The sequence below is a fragment of the Abramis brama genome, assembly GCF_963993115.1.
Source record: "Abramis brama genome assembly, chromosome: 12".
NCBI lineage: Eukaryota > Metazoa > Chordata > Actinopteri > Cypriniformes > Leuciscidae > Abramis > Abramis brama.
In genome coordinates this window covers 12394871-12421522 of record NC_139974.1, presented here as the reverse complement: position 1 = coordinate 12421522, position 26652 = coordinate 12394871, and the positions used below count along the sequence as shown (strand labels likewise).

General features: G+C 37.4%; 4 protein-coding genes across 4 annotated transcripts; all 4 read left to right on the top strand.

Annotated features, from left to right (window-relative positions):
• Positions 1 to 1349: 1349 nt before the first annotated feature.
• tekt2 (tektin 2 (testicular)) lies at positions 1350 to 17936 on the top strand. Its single transcript, XM_084130983.1, has 12 exons — positions 1350 to 1467; positions 4244 to 4317; positions 5852 to 6019; positions 7640 to 7765; positions 8764 to 8969; positions 9151 to 9294; positions 9757 to 9871; positions 10007 to 10114; positions 10688 to 10831; positions 12271 to 12350; positions 12442 to 12673; positions 15749 to 17936. Exons 1-11 carry the CDS (start codon positions 1440 to 1442, stop codon positions 12638 to 12640), a joined length of 1392 nt encoding a protein of 463 aa, XP_083987109.1. The 5' UTR covers positions 1350 to 1439; the 3' UTR covers positions 12641 to 12673; positions 15749 to 17936.
• LOC311093821 (free fatty acid receptor 3) lies at positions 15898 to 16929 on the top strand (the record flags this gene model as incomplete). Its single annotated transcript, XM_084131415.1, has 1 exon — positions 15898 to 16929. One exon carries the CDS (start codon positions 15898 to 15900, stop codon positions 16927 to 16929), a length of 1032 nt encoding a protein of 343 aa, XP_083987541.1.
• Positions 17937 to 18948: 1012 nt separating the features above from the next.
• LOC311093820 (free fatty acid receptor 3) lies at positions 18949 to 19887 on the top strand (the record flags this gene model as incomplete). Its single annotated transcript, XM_084131414.1, has 1 exon — positions 18949 to 19887. One exon carries the CDS (start codon positions 18949 to 18951, stop codon positions 19885 to 19887), a length of 939 nt encoding a protein of 312 aa, XP_083987540.1.
• Positions 19888 to 23467: 3580 nt separating this feature from the next.
• LOC311094166 (free fatty acid receptor 2) lies at positions 23468 to 25758 on the top strand (the record flags this gene model as incomplete). Its single annotated transcript, XM_084131943.1, has 2 exons — positions 23468 to 23645; positions 24732 to 25758. Exon 2 carries the CDS (start codon positions 24772 to 24774, stop codon positions 25756 to 25758), a length of 987 nt encoding a protein of 328 aa, XP_083988069.1. The 5' UTR covers positions 23468 to 23645; positions 24732 to 24771.
• Between the last annotated feature and the right edge of the window lie 894 nt (positions 25759 to 26652).

Sequence of the window (26652 nt, the reverse complement as noted above, 5' to 3'; positions counted from 1 at the left end):
CTCGGGATCAGCCGAGAAGCCCCGGACAGTGAACCGCGATGCACAGGCTCCCTAAACACGGGTCTCGCTCCACTTGGGCCTGTGCTCGAGACGACATGGCCACTCATAGGGTGCGTGAGGAACCATCCGCCGGGGGCAGGGGCGGGAGGCATCTGGATCGAGGCCGTAACCAGGAAGGGTGCTTTCAAAGCGGGGGGAGGCGCAGGGCGAAGTTCGGCTCTTAAGGCGTGCCAGAGGGGCCCCAACTAACAAGATATTTTTGGACATTTTTACAAGGAGGAATATCCTCCAGTGTGTCTTTCACCCCTAGCTCACCCAGGACGGTGCACGTTCACTGGTATGCACGCCCTGGCACCAAGGGACTGGGTGTCCAAACCAGACCCTATTTACTGGAAGTCTCGCCCGCACAAAGTGCACATTCTCTGGGCTGGGTCAGGCGGTTTCCCAACCCAGTCTGACCACCACGGTTCTCTGGTCCGTGTTCCTTGTCCAAGCGGAGCATTGTGCCTCCTCCACAAAGACCCAAAGGTCCGTGTTAGGACCGACTTTGCTCCAGACGGAGCTCCAGCGGTGGCAGACAAATCCGAATCTGGCCCAGGACGCCAAGGGCGTTGGACCTTCACTTGGATGCGCACCGGTGGGTCATCAAAAAAATTTGCTTAATTGACCAATCCCCATGATTCTTTTACTAGTCCGACATTAGTTCTGGAATGTACGGTTATCAAGCTAGCTGTCAGGATTTTAACTGTTACAACATGTGTTGTTATGGAAGTTTCAGAGTGGAAAAAGTAAGTGGATCAGTTTACCCCCAGCTGGTTCACTTTACCCCCTTGATTTCTCTGGTCTGTCTCAGTTTCCCCCTAAGCTGGGGTAAAGTGAGACACAAGACCACTTTTTAAAAAACAATCATATTTTCACTGCCCTTCATCCTGAATACATTCTAATAATTTCCATTGCTAGGAAACATCCTGAATTAATGGGAAATGTGTAAATTTGACTGATACATCATTTTAGCTCGCTTAGATGAGGGGAATAAATGTAAAAAATGTCTCACTTTACCCCACTCTCCCCAATAGCTAGAGTATGTAATGGTCATATGATGACACTAACGGCTAATATTGCCCACAACCAATCGCGCGTTGGACGAGGATTCGGTTAGAACTACAAACACGAGTGAAAAGTGTTAAAAAACTACAGACATGGAGGACGCGCGAGTCCGGCGTTTATGTTTAGATAAAGGGGTTTGAGTGATTAATTATCAGTATCTAAGCTGACGAAAATGTATTTATTCAATGTTGTCTACATTATATTGCATCTGCAGCAGCATTGTGAACTTTTGTAAAGATACGTTTAGCCATAACCTTTAAATGCATCATTATATTCAAATTGCAAACACATGAGGAGAGTCTCCGCATGAAAGACCCATGACTGGCAGATGAATGTGCTACTACATTTCTCTCCGAAACGGTAGGAAATTAAATAAGATTGAATGGAGGATTTTAACTGTGACAAGATGATTGACAGGGCAGTTTACGGCGAAAGGGTGCACGCGACAGAGGCCCTGTCCCAAATGGCGCACTTCATGCGGACTTTCGGTCTCGTGGACTTGAATTGCGCGTGCTCGCTGAGTCTACGAATCCGTAGGCCGTCCCATTCAGCATTTTACCGCTCTGAAGTGTGCTCAGCAGCGCCCCCTTTGTACCCTTGAAGCGGTCTTCCGCGAAGCCCGCATAGAAGCAGGCTCCACGCACTTTAACTACCCAGGAATCCTTGCGAAAGGCCAATCAGACAACAAATGGGAGGAGATTTCACTCACGGATAATTGTTGACATGGCTGAGAAGAAAATATTACGGTTTTTATGACCTAAATGTACATTTTACCAGTTGTTACCTACAGTTTATACAAACATTATGGTCATCGACCAGTGGTTGATGTCTCAAACATAATAATAGCGCGTTTAATAATACGATCGCATTATGAATCATTAAATAAATAGAACCGAATGTCAGGGCTTTACAGAGTCATATGTAAACATAGTATGAATATTGAAACCTGTAAATTGAAAAAATTATGTTTAAATTATGTTTTAAAATTGTAATCTTAGTTCAAATGGAACATTATGTAGCCTATTATTATGCACAACTGTATACATCATTTAAATAAGCATGATATATCTATTATTTAATGCCCAGGTGATATGCACAATATCAAAATATAGAACTGTAAAATTAGGATGTGTAGTTGACATGCAGATAAGACGTCGGAGCGTAAAAATGTGATTTCTCCTGTCCAACAACAACCAGGCCGTTATTTCCGGCGTGCCGATCGAGTCTGTCCCAAAAATACCTCTCAATGCACCCTCGTGGACTCGCGCCAAGGGCCCTATAGGTCTGCACTACATGACGTCACCAAAGTGTGGACTCTGAGGAAGTCCACAAGTCCGGAGTGTGCCATTTGGGACAGGGCCAGATCTGTCCGTTAAAGATGACGACGTAGTATGTCTCAAAGCTTGCCTACTTTTTTGCTACACTCTCAAAAGTATATACTTTTTCTTCACAAAAAGAGTACATACTTTTAGGCCGTAGTATACAGTGGTGGTCAGAATTAATGGCACCCCTGGTAAATATGATAAAAAATGGCTGTAAAAAATAAATCTGCATTGTTTATCCTTTTTGATCTTTCATTAAAAAAAATTGCACAAATCAAACCTTTCATTGAAGTAAAAGAATTGAAAGTGGGGGGTAAATCACATTATAAAATAAATGTTTTTATCCAAAACACATCGGCCACAATTATGGGCACCCTGTTATTAAATACTTTTTGCAATCTCCTTTTGCCAAGATAACAGATCTGAGTTTTCTTCTATAATGCCTGATGAGTTTGGAGAATAACTGACAAGAGATCATAGACCATTCCTCCATACAGAATCTCTCCAGATCCTTCAGATTCCCAGATCCATGTTGGTGCTTCATCTCTCTGGTTCACTCCACACATTTTCTATAGGGTTCAGGTCAGGGAACTGGGACGGTCATGGCAGAAGCTTCATTTTGTGCTCAGTGACACATTTTTGTGTTGATTTTGATGATTGTTTTGGACCGTTGTCCTGATGGAAGATCCAACCACGGCCTCCTCATTATGAGATTTCTAGCAGAGGCTGTCAGGTTTTGATTTTTTATCTGTTGGTATTTGCTAGAATCCATAATACCATGTATCTGAACAAGAAGTCCAGGACCTCCAGCAAATAAATAGGCCCACAACATATAAGATCCAGCAGTGTATTTAACCGTAGGCATGGGGTACTTTTTATCCCTGTTTGCACCAAACACATCTGGTGGATTTGCTGCCAAAAAGCCATTTTTTTGGTTTCATCTGACCATAGAATCCGGTCCCTTTTGAAGATCCAGTCGTGTCTGACAACTGAATATGCTGGAGTTTGTTTTTGGATGGGCGAGGAGGATTTTTCTTGAAACCCTCCCAAACAACATGTGGGGATGTAGGGGTTGTTTGATAAAAAAAATGTTAGGCTTTCTGACCCCAAGACTCAACTAATCTCTGCAATTCTCCATCTGTGATCCTTGGAGACTCTTTGGCCACTCAAACTTTCATCCTCACCGTCCATTAAGACAATATAGACACATGTCCTCTTCCTGGCAGATTCGTAACATCTTTAGTTGATTGGAACTTCTTAATTATTGCCCTGATGGTCAAAATGGGGATTTTCAATTCTTTAGCTATTTTCTTACAGCCACTTTCTATTTTGTGATGCTCAACAATCTTTTGATGCACATCAGAACTATATTCTTTGGTTTTATTCATTGTGATGGATGATTAAGGGAATTTGGCCTTTGTGCATTCGTCATATTAAACTCCTGTGAAACAAGATGTCATAGCTAGACAATTTCATGTTCCTAGTCACCCTGGTGTGCTAAAAAAAGGTAAATATTAATGAGAATATACTTCAGAGATATTTTACTCATAAAAATTCTAGGGGTGCCAACAACTGTGGCCGACGTGTTTTGGAGAAAAACATTTTATTTAATATTAATGTGATTTACCCCCCAATTTCAATTCTTTTACTCAACCATTTTTGATCATATTTACCAGGGGTGCCATTAATTCTGACCACCACTGTAAGTAGGCGAATTGGGACGTAGCAACTGTCTCATTGAGTGAGTAATTGTTGAGCGTTACTATGCTATTTAAATTATTGAAAGAGCTGCGTTTGCGTCGCCCCGTTACCAGGAGACGCGCTTACTGTGTTCCTGCACACTCACAACAGCAGACAAACGACACTCCTGAAAGTTTCATCCGTCTCGGTAAGTCAAATAAATGTTTGTGGCGGCTTACAAATGACATGTTGCCTATACTTTTTTTTTTTCTCCAAGATTTTAACTATAAAGTCAAATGTTCATATTGTAGGTGCTGAATTCCAAGGTCTCCGTCTAACTTTTTTTTCTTTGCAGTTTGTTGTGTGACAGTTCGATCTTTAAAAAGTACAAATATTCAATATCCTCTCAATTACGAGGTCATGCAAAGTAAAAGACGTTAGATGAAGTAGACTATATATCATGTCACTTCAGGACACATCTTGAAATCATTATGATTCTAATCTATTTTTAGCCTATATCGATACATAATCTTTAAAATGTGACACTGAAGACTGGAGTAATGGCTGATGAATTCAGCTTTGCATCACAGAAAGGAATTATATTTTAAAGTATATTCAAATAGAAAACCATCTATGTGTGTGTGTGTGTGTGTCTGTTATTCGCATATCTCTCGAACCGTTAGTCCGATGGATTTCAAACTTGACAGGTGTCTCGCTACGGGCACGAGTAAGTGCAGTGCCAAGTTTGACGTTGTATGGATTAGAAATGCAAAAGATATCGTTAAAAATACCAGTAAAAGAAGCACTTAGGAGGTTGTGGTTTAAAAATAAACATTCTGACATAAACACTCTGTCAGCTACACTGTTTACTTCTGAATATTATATTTTATTCATGGCCATCATTTGTAGTAACCTAGCCTGCTCCCTGAAGTCTCTTTCACGGGCACCAAACTAACAATTACTAAAAACACACACAAAAACTGATTTTGCACGTGCATTTTGCACTAGTTATTTTAAATTGTAATAATATTTCACAATATTAGGCTACTTTTTCTGTAGTTTTGAACAAATAAATGCAGGCTTGACGAGCAAGCCTTCTTTTGAAAAGCTTCTTCTTTTAATAACATGCAAAATAGTAATGTTTCCAAACTTTTGACCGGCACTGTATAGGCTTATGTATAAATGTATTGCTGTGGCCTGGAAAAAAAATCACAGAACTTTAAGAATAATTTTAAAAATACACTCAAATACCACCAGTTTCACAACATTTTTATTATCATACACACAAAAAAAAAAAAAAAAAAACAATTAAATAGGAAAACAATATGTGGGTGCACATTTGTAAAGACAGGAGAAGATAAAAACAAAATATTGGAGAAAAAAAGAATTTGGTGAACATTAAAGAGTCTTTATATAGTGCTTTTTGAAAAGCACAAAGACCGGCGGGGTAATGAATTTAGGTAACTTGTAATGCCTGTTGGTTTTGGTGACCCTGATATATGTCTGAAGCTGTTTATATAAAACCAAAATGTTTAGATTTCACCAGTGAATTTGATCAACATTTCTGACATTTTGTCCAGTAATAATAATCATTTAAACTATACATTTTATTAATGTATTTCATGCATGAATAACAATCAGAATGGTAAAACACAAAACATAACCTATTCAGATGGTTAACCATTTGCCTGTTTGCCAGAACAACTTCTTTTGTGTTTGTCATCTTGTTTCTATGGGACCAGATACCAGCAAACATGGCCACCCTGAGCTCGAAGCCAAGCTTGCGTTACAGTGTGTCTGACTGGGCAACTAGCAATAAACAGATCTCAGATGCTGCTGAGCAGAAGCGCAATATTTCACACGAGATACGGCAGGCAGCAAGAGATCTGCGTAATGAGACGGCCAATAAGGTAATGCATTAAAGATCAGGGTGGGAAGTTGTTTGAGAGGTAAAAAACCCCCACTTTATTTTAAGGTGACATACATTGTACTTACTCAAATAAGTACTAATATTAATTAACTGCATGCACTTACTATAGAGTTACAATTAGGGTTTGGTTTAGGGTTAGTTACTTGTAATTATGCATAATTTACTGTTATTACTATAGTGAGTACATGTGGTAACGTGTAACTACATAACCTTAAAATAAAGTGTTACCAAAATTACCAATAATTAACACATTTGTAACTCTTTATTTTACAGTGTCCCCGTTACACATCTTACATTTACTTACTATAGTAATAACAGTAAATTATGCTTAATTACAAGCAACTACTACCCTAACCCTAATTAGGCCGAAAGTAGGCTATATGTAGTTAATTAAAGTCCCCCTGTGGTGAAAATCAAGTTTTTAATGTTGTTTATTATGGAAGCATATGGGTAGCAATATTCAATTTGAAATGTAATATGCAAAATGGCAATGCATTTCTGTATTTAAATTTACATTTTCCATTACGTTTGTGCAACGTTTGGTGCAAAATGAAAATTCTGTTATATAATTTACATTTGCCATTTCATACACTAGTTTTAATATGTAAATTGAATACATATTTTAACGCTTTATAAGTTAAAATGAAAATGTATTACAGAAATGATTAGATATGTCTAACATGTTCAAGCAAAAATGTAGCAAAATGATCATTTAAATGTTATTTTTCTTAATTGCATTAACACTCACAGTTAAGACACTTGCGACTGCATTTTCATTAAATGTCCCGCAATGAATGCAAAAAAAAAATTAATAGCAAAATTCAATGTGCAAATTGAAAATGCATTCCGAGCTGATTTAATTTTGCAACTTATAAAGCGTTAAAATATGTATTCAATTTACATATTGAAACTAGTGTATGAAATGGCAAATGTAAGCATCAGATTTGTAAGCTTCATTTTCATTTTGCACCAAACGTTGCACAAATGTAATGGAAAACTTAAATTTAAATGCAGAAATGCATGGCCATTTTACATATTGCATTGTCATTTTGCATATTACATTTCAAATTGAATATTGCTACCCATATGCTTCCATAGTTTATATGCCTATGTGGTGTTTTGAATGTGCTTTAAGACAAACCATGTGCAGATTCATAAGTCAACACCATTGCTGAGTATTTTCTCCTTAAAACTGCAGTGAAACAAAGACGCGGTTTGAAATCGCTGGTGTTTCATGACGTCACAATCTACCTTGTAACCAATCATGTCAATATGTGATCATCAATGTGTGGATCTCTGAGCTGGTGTGAGCGAGTGGAGGCAGGGCCAATTTGCATATTCATAGAACAGCATATACTAAATGAGGCAGAGGTGTAGTTACATTACAAGCTATTTTAAGGCACGAAGAAGTTTTTTTCAAGGAAAAAACGCTTAAATATGTCATTTTGGTGATCAAAGATGAGTTTTAAGGGATACAATTATTGACTACAGGGGGGCTTTAATATTACTCAGTGCTTAAATATATAATTACACTGTAACAAAGACACCTTAAAATAAAGTTTAACCAACAAATTCGTTGTTGTTTTTCTCACTTGATCAGACGAACTGGCAAGAGTATGACAGCAGCCGGCGACTGAGTGACAGAATCAATGACGTCGTACGCTGGAAGGAGAATCTGAAAGCCTGTGCGGAGGAAGTGGACACAGAAATGGACGCACTAACCCTGGTGATTAATGTTTCTTTTTTTCCATCTCTTGAAGTTATCTAATATGGCAAGCCGGTTTGACTTTTATTCATTCCAAGGAAATGAGTTCTTGATATCAACAATCACATTTTCAGTAGTTAAAATGCTAATTCTTGATATCAGGAATTAGATTTCTACTAGTAACAATGGCAGTTTTTGATATCAGGAATTACATTTCCATTGCACTGTAAAAAAAAAAAAAAGAAGAAAAGTATAATCACCTTGGTTGTTTTAAGTCATTTCAACTTAAATTACATTAAACTGAGTTAAAAAAATGAGCTGAATTATTTTTTTTTAAATTGGCTTAACTAATTTTGATGAGTTAAATCGATGTAAAAACATGTTTTCATATCAAACTTATTCAACTTATTGATCATATAATTTTTTACAGTATAGTAAAAATGTTAATTCTTGATATCCACAATGACGTCATCACTCGCAGAAATATGAATTCTTGCAAGAATTAAATTTCAATTATAATTCTTCATATCTGTAATTAAATGTCTAGTTAAATGTCACCTTAGGCTGCCATTGAAATTCAATTGTTGATATCAAGAATTGATTTCTTACTAGTTGAAATTCCACTTTCACATAATCAGAAATACAGTTCTTACCAGTAAAAATCATCATTTTTGATCTCAAGAATTACGTGGTTGCTAGTACAAATGTCTTGCATAATCTTAAGTATCAGACATACCTGAATGTCTTTACAACATTGAAAAAATGTTGGTGAAAATGTAGAAAAAAATTTCATTCAGAAATTGCTGTAAAGAAACGCATTGAATTAAACATGAAACTCTGAAATAGTTTTTTCTTGTAAAATGTACTCCAATAAACGTTTTTTTTCACAGTGAAGAAATGTATTGTAAAAAAAATATAATGCAAAATAAATAAATAATGCAATTTAAGAAAAATGTGTCTTCTAAAAAGACACAAAAAAAATCTCAAGTGTATTCATGAAGCCATAAATCATTGCTAAGTCCAAGGAGGAGACTGAACGAGCCCTTGCAGCCACTGTTCTGCCCCTTGAAGTCACTGTGGAGTGCTTGACCCTGAGGGAAGGTCGTCGTGGCAAGGAGCTGGTCAGTGACCCTGTAGAAGCTGAACTTAAGAAGGAAGTAGAGGTGATTGATGGAGCACAACGCAGCCTTCAGCAGTGCATCGATCAGGCCTTTGAACAGCTGTGGTAAGCATACATACATTCAGATAGATATTAATTATTTTGAAGCACTCAATAGCAATCTGTTTTGCTTGTTTTTGTATGACCGTGAAAGTTAGATACATTATTATACATCATATCTCACTTGATATTTGCCTGTTGATATGATGAAGATTAGGTGGTTTCTAATCTCGGCAGATCTTCTCAGTCGTCTACAGGAAGCACGGCAACAGCTGACCATTGACCTTCAGGATAAAATAGAGGCGCTTGATGTGGACATGTCATGCTTGTCTCTCACTATACGGTCACCTGAGATCTCCCTGAAGCCCAACCCCACAAGGGTGCTCCCCGGGTGAGTAAATGTGCTATCTTGGTATAATAATAATAATAATGCCCAGAGAGTATATTATAGGACAAGAAGGGACCTCAAATAGGTATGTAGTTTAAAGTTGGCATAATAAAGATTACGAGGGCACGTGAATTTTAAGAAAATAATGATGTGCACGTAATAAATATTGCAATTTTGTTTTCATGGTGACTTTAAATCTCCATTTTTAAATAAATAAGCATCAGTCCTCTATGAAAATAAAATGTAATTATTATTATTATTTAAATTATGATGTCATTAAATAAAAAAATCTGTACTGTTTTTATATTTTAACATACTTAAACTTAGAAATAAGTCACTTAAACATTATCAATATATATTTTCCAAATATTAGTAATTTGTAGTTTTTAGCAATTTGATGATGACAAAAAATAAACTATGTTCTATTAATACAATAATGTACTATTTTGTCCACTTTGTTTGCAGTTCCACAACTCCTCAGCAGTGGGAGCAGTTCAGCCGATACAATGTTACCCGAGCCAAAGAAGAGATGTTGGCCTCTGTGCAGATACGAGAGAATAACAGCATCACAAGAGCACAGGTGCAACACCTGGACTACAGATTTAATCGTTTAGTGTATTTAAAAGCTCAATTTAATATTCAAGGAACTTGTAGTTGAACAACAGTATTTAGTATGATCACCATTTACTACATACACATGCCTCTTCTCTCTTAGGTGCAGAATGAGCTGGAAGCCCAACGAATGGCCGTGGAGTTTGCTCTCCGTAAGCGAACTCACCACCAGGAACAAGCCCATCATGAAATGCAATGGCAGCTGAAAACTGTGAGGCTTCATCCTTATTCTCCCCGTTTTTTATATTTTTCTGGTGGTTTAGAATATGCAATGAAACAGCATCTTGGCCACAGCATACTAACCTCATATGAACTGTCATACAAAGTAATAATTGGTTAAAGAAAGTGCACTCAATTGAAATGTGAATGTGGAAGTTCAGTAATGAAATATAGGTTAGTTGGTCATTATTCCCAAACAAACCCCACAGGGTGATAAAGTGAAGCGTCAACCTGAGTTTATTTAGCGATAATGACCAGCTGACTGCAAAATATTGTCTTATTATATGACTTCCCACCAAAAAAATCAATACATGGACATTGATTTGAGTGTATACTATTTGATTATGTGAGAAGACAGACTGTGGCGTGATATGCGTGACATGATCTAGCACAGTGTTGGAAATTGGTTGTTAGGGACAATATAGGCAATTATTCCAAAATATCTGATAGCAGAATGATGCGATTGATCAATCAGAAACAAGTATTCCAGATTGCCATGTGGTAATGGATGAATGGAATGAATAGGGCATTTTTCTTTCCTCCAATTTGTCCCACTGTCTCTCAGACTCAGGATGAGATTGCTGAGCTGGAGAGGGACATTAGTGGCCTGGAGGAGGACATGAATGCCAAGATGGCTCCTCTAAAGCTGGTCCACACCCGTCTGGAGAACAGGATAAAGAGGCCCGGCATGGACCTGTGCCGAGATGAGGTAAACTCCACAACCAGTTGAGTGGAAACCCACATAAAGGTGCAGTCACAGTGAAATTTTGCAGGCGAAAGGTCCATTGTCTATTGTCAATATGTGGTGATTTATGAAGTACAACCAACAGTCACAGAACAACCCTCATCCTTCCTTCGGGTCATTTTGACCCGAAACTCATAATTATTAATTTTTTTAATTACATTGAGTGTTCATCAGAGTGGTCCAAGACCCTGGACTTTTGTTGCACTTGAACCATGAACACACACACACACACACACACACACAAAATTGACTGGATTCGAGGAGTTTTGCGGTTGAAATTTAAAAAAGTAACAAATCCTTCCCTCGCGGATCAATTTGACCCCCTTAGGAATGAATGGAATGCGAGGAATGCTTCAGTACACATATAAAAACTTAAAAATGCTAAAACTTTACCAAAAAATTATTTTATAATGTCACATGTGTATCTGAATGCTTACTGAAGTGAACTGATTTTAGGACCCAACGAAATGTAGAGCTATAAGGCCATCTAATGGCAAGAGTCATGAAATATCATGTTATATTATTTTTTTCCCACAAGAGGTTGGCAAAGACACCCAGTGTTTTCAAAGATATTTAGTGCTGAATTAAAAGGGTTATGTATGAAATTCTGAGTTATTTTGAATTTAATTTAAAGGAATGTGATGAATGTGCTTAAATGATTATTTATTTATAATTTATTGATAACATCTAGTAATTTAAACGTTAATAGAATAAAAAAATGGCCAAAATATTATCAAAATGAAATAAGCTTTCTGGAAAAAAATAAAATAAATAAATAATAATAAAAAAAGAGTATAATTCTAGGGATTCGGGTAATTTTGACCCGCGAGGGAAGGATGAGGTTTGCAGCAAATCCATTGCAAAACCTTTCGCACTAACACAAAACACTTGAACGTGTGGATTCCTATTGCAATGACTATGTTGGCTGCGAAAATTCGGTGAACATCTCAAACCATGAAATTCCTGATCGCATGGATCCTTATCCACCTTATTTTGCACTGCGGAAGTATTTTCTGTGAATATGTGGACCTTCCGATTTATAAGCTGCAATAGATAAATTACTATAAATGCAGTAAACAGTAAATCTATCTGCGCTACAAATCATTGAGTTTATGAATATGATAATAAATGAATAAGAAATACCAGTTTGCAATATCAAGCAGCATAACGGGCTGTTTTTGTACAGCTAAAATATCTGGGATGACACTGGAACCCTCACGCAATCAAGTTACAAATGGCCACGCTTGCAAAATGAACAACAGTAAATCAGACTGCACTTCATGTCATCTGCAATGATGCGTGACCTTTGTTCTAGTTAATTAATATCACCCACTGAAAAACAAACACAATCCATCTTAATCTGCTGTGATTTGATTGGTTATCTCATAACTTATTACTCCCAGGTACAGTTTGGTTTGGTGGATGAAGCCAAGCAACTGGAAGCCGCCATTCTAGCACTGAAACAGAAGCTAGCACAGGCCCAGTGAGTCCAATTCCTCCTTTCATTTATATAAATAATGCAAATTCAAAAGGAATCTGAACATCTTTGATGCTGTGTTTTTGTCCATGACCAGGCACTCTCTGCAGTCTCTTAAGCAGCATGAAGCTCAAATGATAGAGGATCTGTCTCGTAAGCAGGATGCCCTGTCGTTGGAGCAGCGCAGCAGCCAGACCCGCCAACACCTGACTCTGGGGGTCCAGACTGAGGGTCTGCGTTCAGCTGTGGTGCCGCTCACCAACTCTAGTGGCAGATTCAAGCTGGACCTCGCTTGAGTCGCCGTCCTGATTGTTACCCCATAACTTAAGGTGCGGTCACATTTACCATTGCTCAGTGAAATTTCACAGGCGAATTCCAGTTATCCCAGAAGGAATTTGCATTTCACGAAAAAGTTCCCCATGCAGATTTCGCTCGTGTTAGTCACGCAAATTCACTACGTTTACAAACAGAAAGCTGTTTGGTTTGAAATTGACGTCTGTGTGAGCTGTGCTTTTTACATCTCTACGCAATTGACAATGGACGCCTGCGAAATGTTGCTGAAATTTCGCAAATGTGACTGCAACTTTAATATAAAGCATCATTCAGACTGTCAATCCAAATCTGAATAAAAAAAATCACATGAAATTATATTTTTAAGAATCCGTTTTAAGCTACATTCATGTGTGCGTATTTCTGGAAATCCGTTTCAGTCTTACCACTCTAATCGGATTTCGCATGGTTTGTGTCACTTTCTCACGCAACGTAAAACGTAAACGTAAGTTGCTTCAGAAACAAGGTTGTGTTTATTCATATGCCGGTCAAGCTAAAAGATTACAATACAATGGAGACATGTTGAATTTTAAGACTGACCGAGATGACAGCATGGAATAAAGCCGCGAAAACCAGACTCCTACCTTTCTGCCACGGTGGCTACACATTGTCATTTTGTATATAAGACAACATCTGTATTGCAAACCCCTCCACATTGCTGTTGTTGTTTTTGCCGTATGCCTACTAACGCAACGTCATTGCCATCGAAACCAATGGAGATATTCTGGAAGGCGAAAGAGAGCCACTGGACACACGAATCAGATTTGAACAGTCGCGACTGTGTGGACAGTCAATTATTTAGATCTGGATACAAAAATTAGATTTGGACCAACAGTGTGAACATAGCCTGAGTCACACTGTCCAGCAGTTTGGCTCCAACCCTAATTAAACACACCTGAACCAGAAAATCAAGGTCTTCAGGATTACTAGAAACTTCCAGACAGGTGTTTTAGAGCTGGTTGGGGCAACACTGCTGGACAGTGGCCCTCCAGGAGCAGAGTTTGCACATGTGGTCTAAATTTAAAAGTCATATCATGAGAAATCTAATTTGACTTTATCAAAATCATAATTCAAAACTTCCTCATCAGTCCAATGGCTTGTTCGGAACTTCTGCAACTTTTTTGACGTCACACAGATGAACATATTGACACAGGATCATACACATTTACAAGTCAATGACAGCAGTTTGGTACTAGCCCAGTCCCGGTGAGGTAATAAAGAGGAAGTAGGGTAGATATTACATGTTTGGCAGACAGTTTAATCCAAAGCGGCTTACAGTGTGTTCAAAGGATACATTTTTTCAGTACTTGCATTCCTGGGCATCAAACTCAGAACCTTTGAGTTACCAGCACCAATTTTGCTACAGCCAGAGCTGCAAAAATGGCTAGTTTAATTGGTAAGAGAGAGGGTGGAAACTAGTCAGGGACAACTAAATAAGGTAAATCAGTACAGTGAATCATTATTTGATAACCTAATGATTACGTTAAAATAAATGTGGTATGACTTTTTTAAATTGCATTTTTTTTCTTGATTCCAGTATTTTACATATTTCTATTTCCCCTTCTTATGTCTTTACCAATCTTAATACAATTTTTTTTTTTTTTTGGATGTGGTTATGAGTTTTCAGTATAGTACAGGGGTGCCCAATCCTGCTCCTGGCGATCGACTGTCCTGCACAGTTCATCTCCAACCCTAATCAAACACACCTGCCTTTAATTTTCAAGTGATCCTGACCTGCTCTGAAGACCTTAATTGGTTGCTTCAGGTGTGTTTGATTATGGTTGGAGATGAACTGTGCAGGACAGTCGATCGCCAGGAGCAGGATTAGGCACCCCTGGTATAGTATTTCAAACATTCATTTGATTTTATGATTTAGAGTGGAGCAACCTCAAATATAATACACATTTATTTTCTCGGCTCGTAAACCACGTGGATCATTTTGTTGTATTGTTAAATGGTCTTTTTGGTTTCACAGTCCTTTCCAATAATCCATCTGTCAACAGATTTTTATTTTATGTGAGGGAAGAGAAGCTTATGTCATATGAAAGGCTCCATTTAGACTGGACTTTGACTCTCAGTGATGAATGAGATAAAAGAATGGGTGACAGAAATCTACGCAGATCCATTGGTGAGGGTTTATCAATTCTGTTGAAGTTAATAGCTACACTAATGTCTCTAAATGGGACCATTTGAGCCTGTGAAATAACGGGGAGGAAGATATTTCCCTGCGAGTTTAAATGCATGGCAAATATTACAGAGCTCAAATCATGGTTGATCACATTTTGCTAAAGCGTGTGATCAGTTCATATTTAAATCCCATAATATAAAGACTAAGATGCTATGTTTGGTGTTACTATGTATGTTGTTTTTTTCTGTTTATTGCTTTTCTTGTAAACCTAAAATTGAGGTTGTACTTTGTTGCTGAAACTTTCTGTTTTGTGTGTTTAAATACATCATTTGATGTGGTTAGGAGTGGGTGGTTTGAGGTTTTTTTTTCCTTTTTTTTTAATACAAATATTTAGAATATACAAAATTCACTGTTTTTAATACACACTAAGATTAAGATGAATGATATACAGCCATTATGATCATGCTTAATAAACAGATCCAAAGGCTTTTTGCATGCCGCTATAAAAGCGTCAAGTTAATTCATTGTATGCAGTAGTCAATGCTGAATGATAAACCCCTAAACAGTCTCCTAGTGAGTTTACAGCTTTAATGGTTTAACCGTCCAGTTCAATTCATGTGATAGAGTCACGGCTGGATGGGCTAGGCTTCCTGTAAAGCCCAATTATTCTGAATCATTTCACTAAAGGGGCCTGCTCTGACGTGTGCACCAAGGGCAAATAAGGCAACATGCGACCATATAAATGCCATCTTGCTACATTAAGTACCCATCCCCTTGCCTCATATCAGACCAATTCAAGCTCTTAGATGCACTAACCACCCATCTTACACCCCTCCCACGCCCCCTTTTTCTCCCCACCCTACTTTGTGCTTTCCAAATAAATACAAACTTCCATGCAAATACGAACTTCTTCATTGTCTTCATCTATTTTTTTTTTCTCACACAGATGGGAAGGTGTTCAGCATTTTATTTGATTCAGGAACGGCAATTCTTCCACGTGGAATAACGAGGGAATACTGGAGGCCAATGGAGAGCCTGTAAAAAGGAGGATCTGGTATTTGTTAATTGAGCAACAAATCTAGAAATTGATCTGACATGGAGCTGACTGCGTTCGGCTATGTCTCGATCTTGATCTACTTGTTCACCTTCTTGCTCGGACTTCCTGGCAACCTCCTCGTTCTTTTCGTGTACATCCGTAAGGCTCGAAAACACGGTGCCACTCCCAATGTAGTCTACGCTCTTAACCTGTGTGTGGCAAACCTCGCTCTAGTGTTGTGGATGCCAGTCAAAGTGGCCGAGACGCTGCTCCAGGGTTGGGCGCTTCCAGCTGCCATTTGTCCCATTTACAGTTTCTTTCTGTTCTCCTCGGTCTACGGTAGCAGTCTGATCCTCACAGCAGTCGTCGTGGGCCGTTACCTGAGTATCGCCTACCCCATAACTTACAAGCTCTACCGCCGGGCCCGTACTTCTTGCTTAGTGAGTGCCATCTTGTGGGCTTTAGTGCTCTTGCACTTGGGATTTGCTTATCTCGCCGAAGGAGGGGGACATTTTGTGTCTTTATCAGAGCATAATGTCTCTGCATGCTATGAAAACTTCTCCCAGGAGCAGTTGGATGTGCTAGTGCCTTTACGCCTAGAGATGGCACTGCTACTCTTCCTGGTGCCACTTGTTTTGTCAGCTTTCTGCACGCTGCGCTGCCTTGTGCTTGTCAGACACTCTTCTTTGCCCTCTGGTGGGAAAAGAAGGGTATTAGCCATTGCACTCTCTACATTAGTAGTATTTGTGGTCTGTTATGGACCCTACAATGTTTCCCACGTGGTTGGCTTTGTCTTGTACGCTAATGTGGAGTGGAGAAGTGAAGCCATGCTTTCCAGCTCCTGCAATGTCTTTCTAGAGCCCGTGATTATGTTGATGCTTTCGCCGTGGACGCCGAGGGATTTGGTTGACAGACTGTGCCGTAAGCGAAGAGACGAATCATGCAAGTTGTGGCATCAGCATCACTGCAGTAGGGCTTCCAGGAACCCTCAAACCACAACTACTCAGGCAATGTCAATAATAAGCCATGGAGAATCTAAAGATGACAGAGCAAGAGCAAACAAAGCAGACTCGTCCATAAAAGTGACCTGATTAGGGTACTGCCATACACTCATGGAGCAAATGAGAACATGGAATTTTTTTTAATCTATGAGTCACCCAAACAGACCTAGGGGAAGGATATGAGCCATACGATAATGTTTTGGTGGTCATTAAAGATATTGGATGAGAAAGTGCACATTCTTTTAAAATTCAGCAACTGTTTATGCACATCTTCCCCTATTCACTAATGGTTGCTTCTGTATTATATCATTACATTTTTAGATTTTAATCAAAAATATAACCTACAGTAAATAAATGTAATTAGTAAATATTGTAAAATAGTAATATATATAGTAGATCCTTTGAACATGCAAGAAGATCTTTAGAAAATGTTAAATACTAATAATGAACTGTACTTAATTTGTACCTATTCTGTAAAACTCTTATTCTGTAATTATTATTTCTACTATGATTAATAATGTGAATGTATTATGTTAAACATGGGTACTGTATATATAAATTAAATTGCTCTTACATTCTCTGGAATTGTAAGTATGAAATTTAACTATGTTGCCGCATGCAATATTATAAATATTTCTTTAATGTGTACACCTCTGCATTTTACAGGCTTAACAAAACAAAACAAGTGTCCTCTATTTTCACATTACGGAGTAGCTGTGGATAAAAACCCATGTGACAGTTTGTGGTTTGCAATTAGGTACGTCCCTTGTGCGACATAATAAACATGCATGTTAAAAGTTAGTACTTAAAACGAGAAGGAAGCCTAAGCCATAACCTGAAGAGTCTTGGTGAGTGTCATTAAATATATTCAGATGTTTTAGAAAATATGTTGGACTGGAATACATCCGTTTTACTTCTCTATTACGTTGAAAGACTATAAAAACAGCAGTGATAAGATTATAGAAGTGCAATAATGTTACCCTGCTGATTTGCATGATTTTCTCACATTTTGCTTTCACATCAACTTTCACCATTAGTTGTCATTTGTAATTATGTAAATATGTAATTATTAATTAAAATTGAATCTGAAGAATGCTAATTATTGTTCGCTGTTTGATTAACTCTCAAATACCAAAAATCCACAACTTTATACCTAAACCTGATTGTATAAAGATTTGAATTAACATTTTCATTTATCTAATTTCATTTATATTTTTGTCTGCACTATGCAATTGATTTGTATTATCAGTACAGCATTTTTTTTTTCAAAAAGCTCTCAGTACTTTGACCCCAGCACATAGATTAAATTAATATTAAATCATTTTATGCAATAGTCATTTAAATATATATAAAAAATAAATAATACTTGTCATTCATCTTTTATGCTTTTAACAATATAGGACAAATTCTGATTAATATTTATGCTGCTCTTGCAAACAGTTCATAGTGATCAAAACACTTTTTGTAGACTTTAAATAAACTATTGGGAACATTGACTATTAGGTAACTTTAAGGTGTTTTTGTGTCATTTTGGTTTGATCATTAAGATGATCACACTTGGGAAGAGTTACACAAAATGTGCACAAAGAATGCAGGTTTGCAACAACATGAGTGTGAATAATAATAACAAAAAATCACTTTATTTCAGCCTCCAGACTAAGTAATTGATCTTTTGCTGATCATAGATCATGTCTGATGCTGTGTATTTTATTAGTATTTGCTAGGCTAATGAGTATAGACCTGAGGGTATGGACGTGCAGTGAAAAAAAAAAAAAAACAGTGGCTCAATTATAAACGCGTTTTCATGAATGCAAATCATATACAGTGTGCTGTATATCCATGCTGTCCAGGTGGTTTGAGTGTCACGAAACTGCATATCAAAGGAGCCTGTTGTCTCTTGATTTCATCAAGACTGATAACAGAAAAATATATCTTGGTAAGTCACAAATTAAACCCAAACAGCTTTTTAGTATCTTTCAATAGTTTAAATAATATTGAAAAAAATGAAAGAATACATCTAAATAATAAGTGCATGTATATGTTACAGGTGGTGTCTTCAGAAGAACCCACAGGGCTGTTTACTAAAGAAGTCACCACAAGCCGACAACAATGTCAGAAGATCCATCTCCGACAGTGTTTCTTGCTATTTATATAATCACATTCCTGATTGGGTTTCCTAATAGTGTGTTGGCGTTCTGCTCATGCATTCGCAAGATTCACAGTAAACCCATCCCCATTGACATATTCATGCTGAACCTCGCTATTTCTGACCTCATCCTCCTCACCTTCCTGCCCATCAAGATGAAAGAGGCCGCAGATAACATGGTTTGGAACATGCCCTTTTTTATGTGCCACTCCGATCTGTTTGTCTACTTGCTTCCCATCTATTCCAGCAGCCTGTTCTTGACGGCAATAAGTGCTGAGCGCTATGTGTGTATAGCGTTTCCAGTTAAGTATAGAAGTCCGAAGAGAATCATTTATACAATACCTGTATGTGTTGCCATCTGGGTGCTTGTTGCAGCAAGTGCTATATTTGTTTACAAGAGAGCATACACGGATTCTGGTGTAGCGGACAACTCCACAAGTCAGCAGACTCAGGTGATAGAACTTCAGAGATGTTACAGTCACTTCACAGCGCAACAGCTCACAGAACTGCTTCCAGTGCTGCTGAGTATAGCAGTGGTGTTTTTCTTTCTACCCCTCCTTACCTGCTGCTTCTGTTACATCAATTTCATTCGTATTTTGTTAAAGCTTCCACTCATCAAGCGACAACGTAGACTCCGGGCAGTTGGAATGGCTCTGGGGACTCTCCTTGTGTTCGCCAGCAGTTTTGCACCCTTCAATATATCACATTTAGTGGGCTTCATCAAAAAAGAAAATCCAAAGTGGAGCAGTACAGCTTTAATCCTGAGCACTATAAATGCATGTTATGATCCTATTATATTTTTCTGTATCTCTAAGGAGATGAGAAGTGCAGTCAAAGTATGTGCTAAGGCTTTTTTTCAGTTTTATGCCTATTTAAAGGGTCAGTTCACCCAAAACATCTGAGACATTTCTGTCCCTCCACTGACAGCTACGCAACTACCACTTTGACACTTCAAAAACTTCATAAAGAGATCATAAAGCTAATTGAGCGGTGAAGAGTTCTGAAGAGACACGATCGCTTTATATGTGGAACTGATTTAATTTAGGCTTTTATTCACATATAAACATTGAAATTTGAAGTTATTCACAGGTTCAAAAAAGAACTATGATGAGAGTGAACACCGGTAAAGCTTGAAAACAGATGTTGCGCTTGCTTTTCTGCTGCTTGACAGGTAAAAATACCACGGTAACAGCAATATGCAGGGTGGTAGAAAAGAGGGTGATAGAAGCAACTTTAATGAAATATTTTATAATTTTTAAAAAATATATATATTAAAAGCTTCTGGTTTTGTATTAACATTTTATTTGACCTCTTTTATTGTTATTATTTTTTTTATTTAAGGGGACCACATTTCTGAAATGTAAACCAGGGACATTTCCTAGTTCAGAGGTCAAAATATCTTTGAAATCTCACTTGTATGTAAAAAGTGCCACTGATAAATCTGCTAGATAAAATAATAAAATACAATATAGCTTGATCTCAGCCAGTGGACCATTTATTCAATCAACATGTTTATTCAATCAACCTAATTATTAAAGAATTATTATTATTATTATTATAAAAAAAAAAAAAAATGTTAAAGCATTAAAGGATTAGTTCTTGAAAAAAAAAGTTAATGTTAGTTAAAAGTTAGTGGAAATTCTGTATAAACCTTAATTAAGCAATTTTATAATCAATTAAAAAGTAATTTATACCTGTATGATATTAACGCTATAGCCACATTGGACCAGCGGTTTGGAAAATGGATGGATGATTCAGCTGCGGGTGTCATCTTCTCGTCAGATGCGGGAATTCATTCAGCATGACTCTCACAGTGCATTATGGGTATTCTCTAGCCGTTGAGCATACTTTGGTTGTACACTTCTTGTTGCGGTGCATTGTGGGATTGAAAGTGTGCACTCGATAATGTCCACTATGGTTTCGGACAACACTACAAATGGCTGTCGCTTCAAATTGCCCTATTAAATGGGGTGATAGGGTCACTTACCGGTTTACTTAAAATTACAGCCAAGTGTGGAACTAAACTCTGCAGGAAGTTAACTCTCCAAGAATGAGTAACCCTGAGATACAGGAAACAGGCTCTTTTGTGAAAATTGTAAAAAAATAACTTTTAATTAATCTCATAATGAACCTACTATATTCATTTTATAAATAGCACATACTGCTGCTTTGTTTAACTTTAGATATAGGTCTACTTTAGTTAAGTTGTGAAATGTTGTTGTCTTACCCTTTTGGTTTTTTTTGGAGGGGGGGTTGCTTAAAAGGACTCACCATATACACATATTACAGACAAAGGAAAAGGTCTAAAATAAATAGCCTATTTCAAATGATTTGCCTGTCAGTCAATTTTCACATTTTAAAGGTATGGTAGGCAATTTATTTTATAAACACTTTTTGTTATACTGATTGAAACTCTCCTCACATCCTGATAGCAATCAATGATAGAAGTGGTCTAAATATAAATATATATATATATATATATATATGTGTGTGTGTGTGTGTGTGTGTGTGTGTGTGTGTGTAGGCTATAAAAAAATCTTCTGTGGAACTCTTGGGACCAAAAAATGTTCATCCAGTCATTGCATTTGGACTCGGTAAGATCTTTGTGTTTCTATGTCAACTCTATCAACGCCAAAATTAATTTGCAAGTCAGAGCTCTGTAAGTTGTTTACATTCATTATTTTGTTATGTGCTATGAGACATGAGGTAATTTAACGCCTCTCTTTTGCAAACGCTACTGTGTGCATTTGTATGTTTTGGAGGAGGCGTGGCTTTGGAGAAGCTCTGAAGAGAGGGTGGGATCTAGAGATGCACCGATGTAGGCTATTGGCCAACAATCGGTAACGGTCGATAAAAGCAATTATTTTCACTATCGGCCATCGGCCGATTGTTTAAAAACAGCCGATGATCAGGGCAGATTATATCAATCAAAAGGGTGCAGTAAAACATGACTGTCTGCAACTCACACTGTGTGTGAAGAAAATCTCTCATGGTGAGTTAGTTAGGGCAAGTATGTGACAATAACGCATTAACAGCTAAAAACAGCTACAAAAAAGCAGACTCTATTTGACCCTATAAATCACCCGTAGTTCAAGCCAGGGTTGCCAGATCTGCAGTTTTTCCCTATACTAAACATTATTTGTAGCGCGCCTCTCACCCAATTAATCGCAAATAGCTCTGTGCTTTGTTACTTCTAAAAAAGAAACAAAGTGTGATCTTTATCATGAAATTCAAACCATAAATGGCGTTTTGACGCTCTTAAATGTGACGTGACAGATCGCGCCTCAGTTCAAGCAGCAGCGCGGAGCGCGAGCTCTTCCACTTTAATAAAAAATATAGGCTATCTAGAAAAACATGCATGAATATTAAAAGGTAAGTTGAACGTTAGAGTACAACCTACCGAAATCCGTATCATGTCTCATGTAATCACTCAATCTGTGTTTCAACCGTGGAAAGATGTCAATAAAACTCGCTTGTGAAGCTTGTGAACAATTTCATTTAATGTTGCATTTACCTCAGGAAAGTCATACATTTATTAGTTAGCTTTAAAAAAATAAAATAAAAACCTAGAGAGGAGGTTATTTACTGTTAATTATATATGTATGTTTGAATAAATTTGCCAAGAATGCAGGTGCTTATGAAAACTACCTTATATGTGTAACTGAGTTGTATACAAACATTTCAGCTTTTATCTGAGTGTAAATATTATATCTGTAAATAAATAGCAGTAGAATATAATAGCTCTGTTGTTAATTTTAACCTCTAATATTATAGTGTAGCAAATGAGGGGGGTTAACTTATCTGTATAGTTTGCAGAATTATTTGGGAGAGATTTTTTATCCATAAGAAAAAACAATCTATCGGCATCGGCCGATATCATTCTGATAATCAGCTATCGGTATCGGTTGAGAAAATTCATATCGGTGCATCTCTAGTGGGATCTCATGCTTTCAAAACTAGCTTACTAGCTTAGGCTACTGCTACCCTTGCCGACCCTATACCTTTATTTACAGAGAGACTTTCAAAATGTTGTTGCAAGAATCAAATTTGAATGATACATGAATCAACTCAAGATACAATGGCCTAGCAGCTGAATCCTTTAACATTAATACAAAATGTCCATGTACACACGCAAGCACACAAAACAAATAAAAAACATCACTTAGTATGATTAGGAAAAAAAATTCCCACAAGGACAAGGATTTCAGATATTGCCATCTATGTGGGGATTGCACACACAGACACACACACACACACACACACACACACACACACACACACTCTCTCTCTCTCTCTCTCTCTCTCTCTGTCTCTCTCACACACACACACAGAAAACAAACACTTGATTATTATAGCCAGTATGTTCCATATGTTCTTGGGGCGCCTCATATACCCCATATGTGGCAGTTATGACAACTTCCTGTGTTCTTACTGACTGTTCCCAGGGGGGGTTGCCAAGAGACATTGTTTGATGAGCTTCAGTGTTGCAGATTATGCTCCGAATTGATTAAATTTCCGCTCTTTTGAGACGTTGCACACATCACGTAGTCTAATTATGAAGTCGGAATGTCTAGGACAGAGGTGAGGGGAGCTTGCAGACACTTTGTGAAACTGATGAGACACAAAATGCTGAGGATCCTAATGTTCCTACATTGTAAAGGTGAGTATTTTTTGTTCATTATAATTCTTGAACAGAGAATATTTCCACAACTGTAGGCACTTTAGGAATGTTGCAAGGATTGATTTTTGACTTTGTGATAGGAAGATCACATACAACTGGAAACTAAAATTGGAAACTTTTCCAATGCTTTTATAATTAATTGTTGCTACTTTATAAGTGCAACTTTTATGTTAATGTAATATTTTACACAAAGATCTTTTAAAATGTATAAAATCAATAACACTTGTTTAAAACTAAGATAATCTAAGAGTAAAATAAATATAAACAATTTAGATGTCTATTGTATGAAAATTATTTATATAAATATTTCAGAAATGATGTCTGTACCACAGTTGTGGCGTCATTTCCACAACACAGTTCAATTTTGTTCTAATAAAGAGCATTAGCAACACGGTACGTGAAGAAAACAAAGTAAAAGCAGAGTAAATTGTCATTATTATTGTGTGGCATTTACTATGAAGCTATGATTTTGCAAAATATATGTAAAAATATGGTTTAATTACGATACAAAAATACTATTAAAATTACCCTTTGCAAGACAAAGGATTCAATCATTTTATTACAAAAATGTAATTTCCACTATCATTTCCATCGCAGAATACTATTAAACACAATGCACAATTAAACATTTAGTGGTAATGACACTAAAAAAGGTGTGAGATTTCAAGACTTTCTGAAAAAGTGTATGTATAGCCTATACTAAACTAGCCTAACAAACCAATTAAATTAGTGAGAGTAGGTGTTTTTAAGTCAACAGAGCCAGACCATGCCCATAACTGCAGAAATATCCTGTTATAAAACCATTATACCATATAATACCATGCAGTATGAATTGTCACTGTCACCAGGGATTTTTACAGTTCTGTTGGCTGGATTTGTTTCAAAATTTAAGTAAATTTTATAGTTAATTTCAACATTATTTTTATTTAAATTGCTTTATTAAACCCATTATTGATCATTATTAACCACAGATAATGACAAAAGCAAAGTTGTGTGTTTATTTTCCAATTTGTCTGTTATCACCATTGTATCTTATTGACTCCTGCTATTCTGTTCTCTGCACAGTGTTTCTACCACCTGTTGACCATCTGTGAGGTACAGACCAATGGCCAAGTTGATCTACAACACTCTCTTGTTATTCTACATCCTCACCTTCTTGATCGGCCTTCCTGCCAACATCCTAGCGTTCTTTACCTTCTGTCGAAAAGTTCACCGCAAACCCACCCCTATTGACATTCTCCTGCTAAACCTGACAATATCTGACCTCATCTTCCTCGCAGTCCTGCCTTTCAAGATGAAGGAGGCCATTGACGACTTAAACTGGAGCCTTCCCTATTACCTGTGCTCCATTAGCAGTTTCCTTTTCTTTTCCACCATCTACACCAGCACATTATTTCTGACTGCGATTAGCATAGAGCGCTATCTAGGCGTTGCGTTTCCGATCCGATACGCTTTAGGCCGCCGGCCGCGCAACGCTGTGATCGCAAGCTGCTTCCTCTGGCTTCTAGGATCTCTCAACCTCAGCATCGTGTACATCGTGCCATACATACCCTCGAGTGACAACTCGAGCAACAGCAAGCCACAGCCCAATCCCCACTTGAGAATTTGCTACGATAATTTCACCAAAGAGCAGCTGACAATTCTACTTCCTGTTCGTCTGGAGCTTTTTCTCTTGCTTTTTTGTATACCCCTCCTCATCTGCTGCTTCTGCTACATAAACTTCATTCGAATTCTCTCCAAGCTGCCCCATCTCGGAAGACGTCGTAGACTCAGGGCCATTGGGCTTGCGGTTGGGACGCTGTTGGTTTTCGCCATTTCTTTCAGCCCTTATAACGTCTCGCATGTGGTTGGCTTCATCCACGACAATAGCGAGGGGTGGCGTCACTTGGCTTTGATCTCCAGCACCCTAAACGCCTGTTTGGACCCCATCATCTTTTATTTTTCCTCGGCTGCCGTTCGCAGTGCCATACGAGCATGCGTTAATGGTCTAAAAGAGAAACTGCACATCGTGACATGCAGAAGATGCTGTCCTTCTGGCCCTTCCAAAACTGAGGGCTACAAGGAGACAACCCCACCTATTGATCTGGGGTGAGCAACGAGACACAGAGAGTATTTTATTTCACTTAGGACTATAGAAAGTGTTCTGTGCATGTACTGTGAAGTTTACTTTATGAGAAGTAAATTAAATCTAAATTGAATCTAGAACGCAAATTTCCTGTTGAAAGTTTATCAATTTTGAATGGTTATTTGGATTAAACTCGGTTTGAAATTGGATTTATTTATGAGAAGAACTGTGATGATCCCCCTCTCCCCCAACATAAATTATCAGAATAAAATGTATATGACTTTGACTTTGTTAGTTCATTTTGGTTCTGCGGTGTGACTAACTACTTTTTAAAAGTACAAATTTAGTCTTAATTAATATGAGGTCATAAATGCTGCAAGCATTATAAAGTAATTCACAAAATAGTCACACCTCAGGATACACTGGGAAAAAATTGGTCTAGAAACAATTTTCACTCAGAAATACATTAACAAAGAATTGCCAAGTAACACTCTGAAGTAAATGTGAAATTTTGATGCACAAAAAACTGAATTTTGATTGTATTTACAACAGTGTATGTTTTTTTCCCAAAAGTATTTCATGTCAAATACCCATTAATGGAGGTGACTTTCTTACCACAAGCAAGCATGCATTCATGGGTTGTGTGTTCATGTGTTAGCATACAATATCAAACAATAAAAAAAAATCACATTATGTTATTAGTCCCCATAAACTGACTTTCTCCATGGTAAGAACTGTAAGCACATGAGTTCTGACATTAAGGAAGGAGCTGATAACCAAAGTTTATATGCAGACTTCATTAAATTGAGCCTTTGGACTCTTTAATGATGGCACAATATTTACATTTGCTGATAACAAATGTCTAATGAATACTTCTTATAATACAGATTGTTTAAATTTATTGTCTTACTGTTTTTGAAA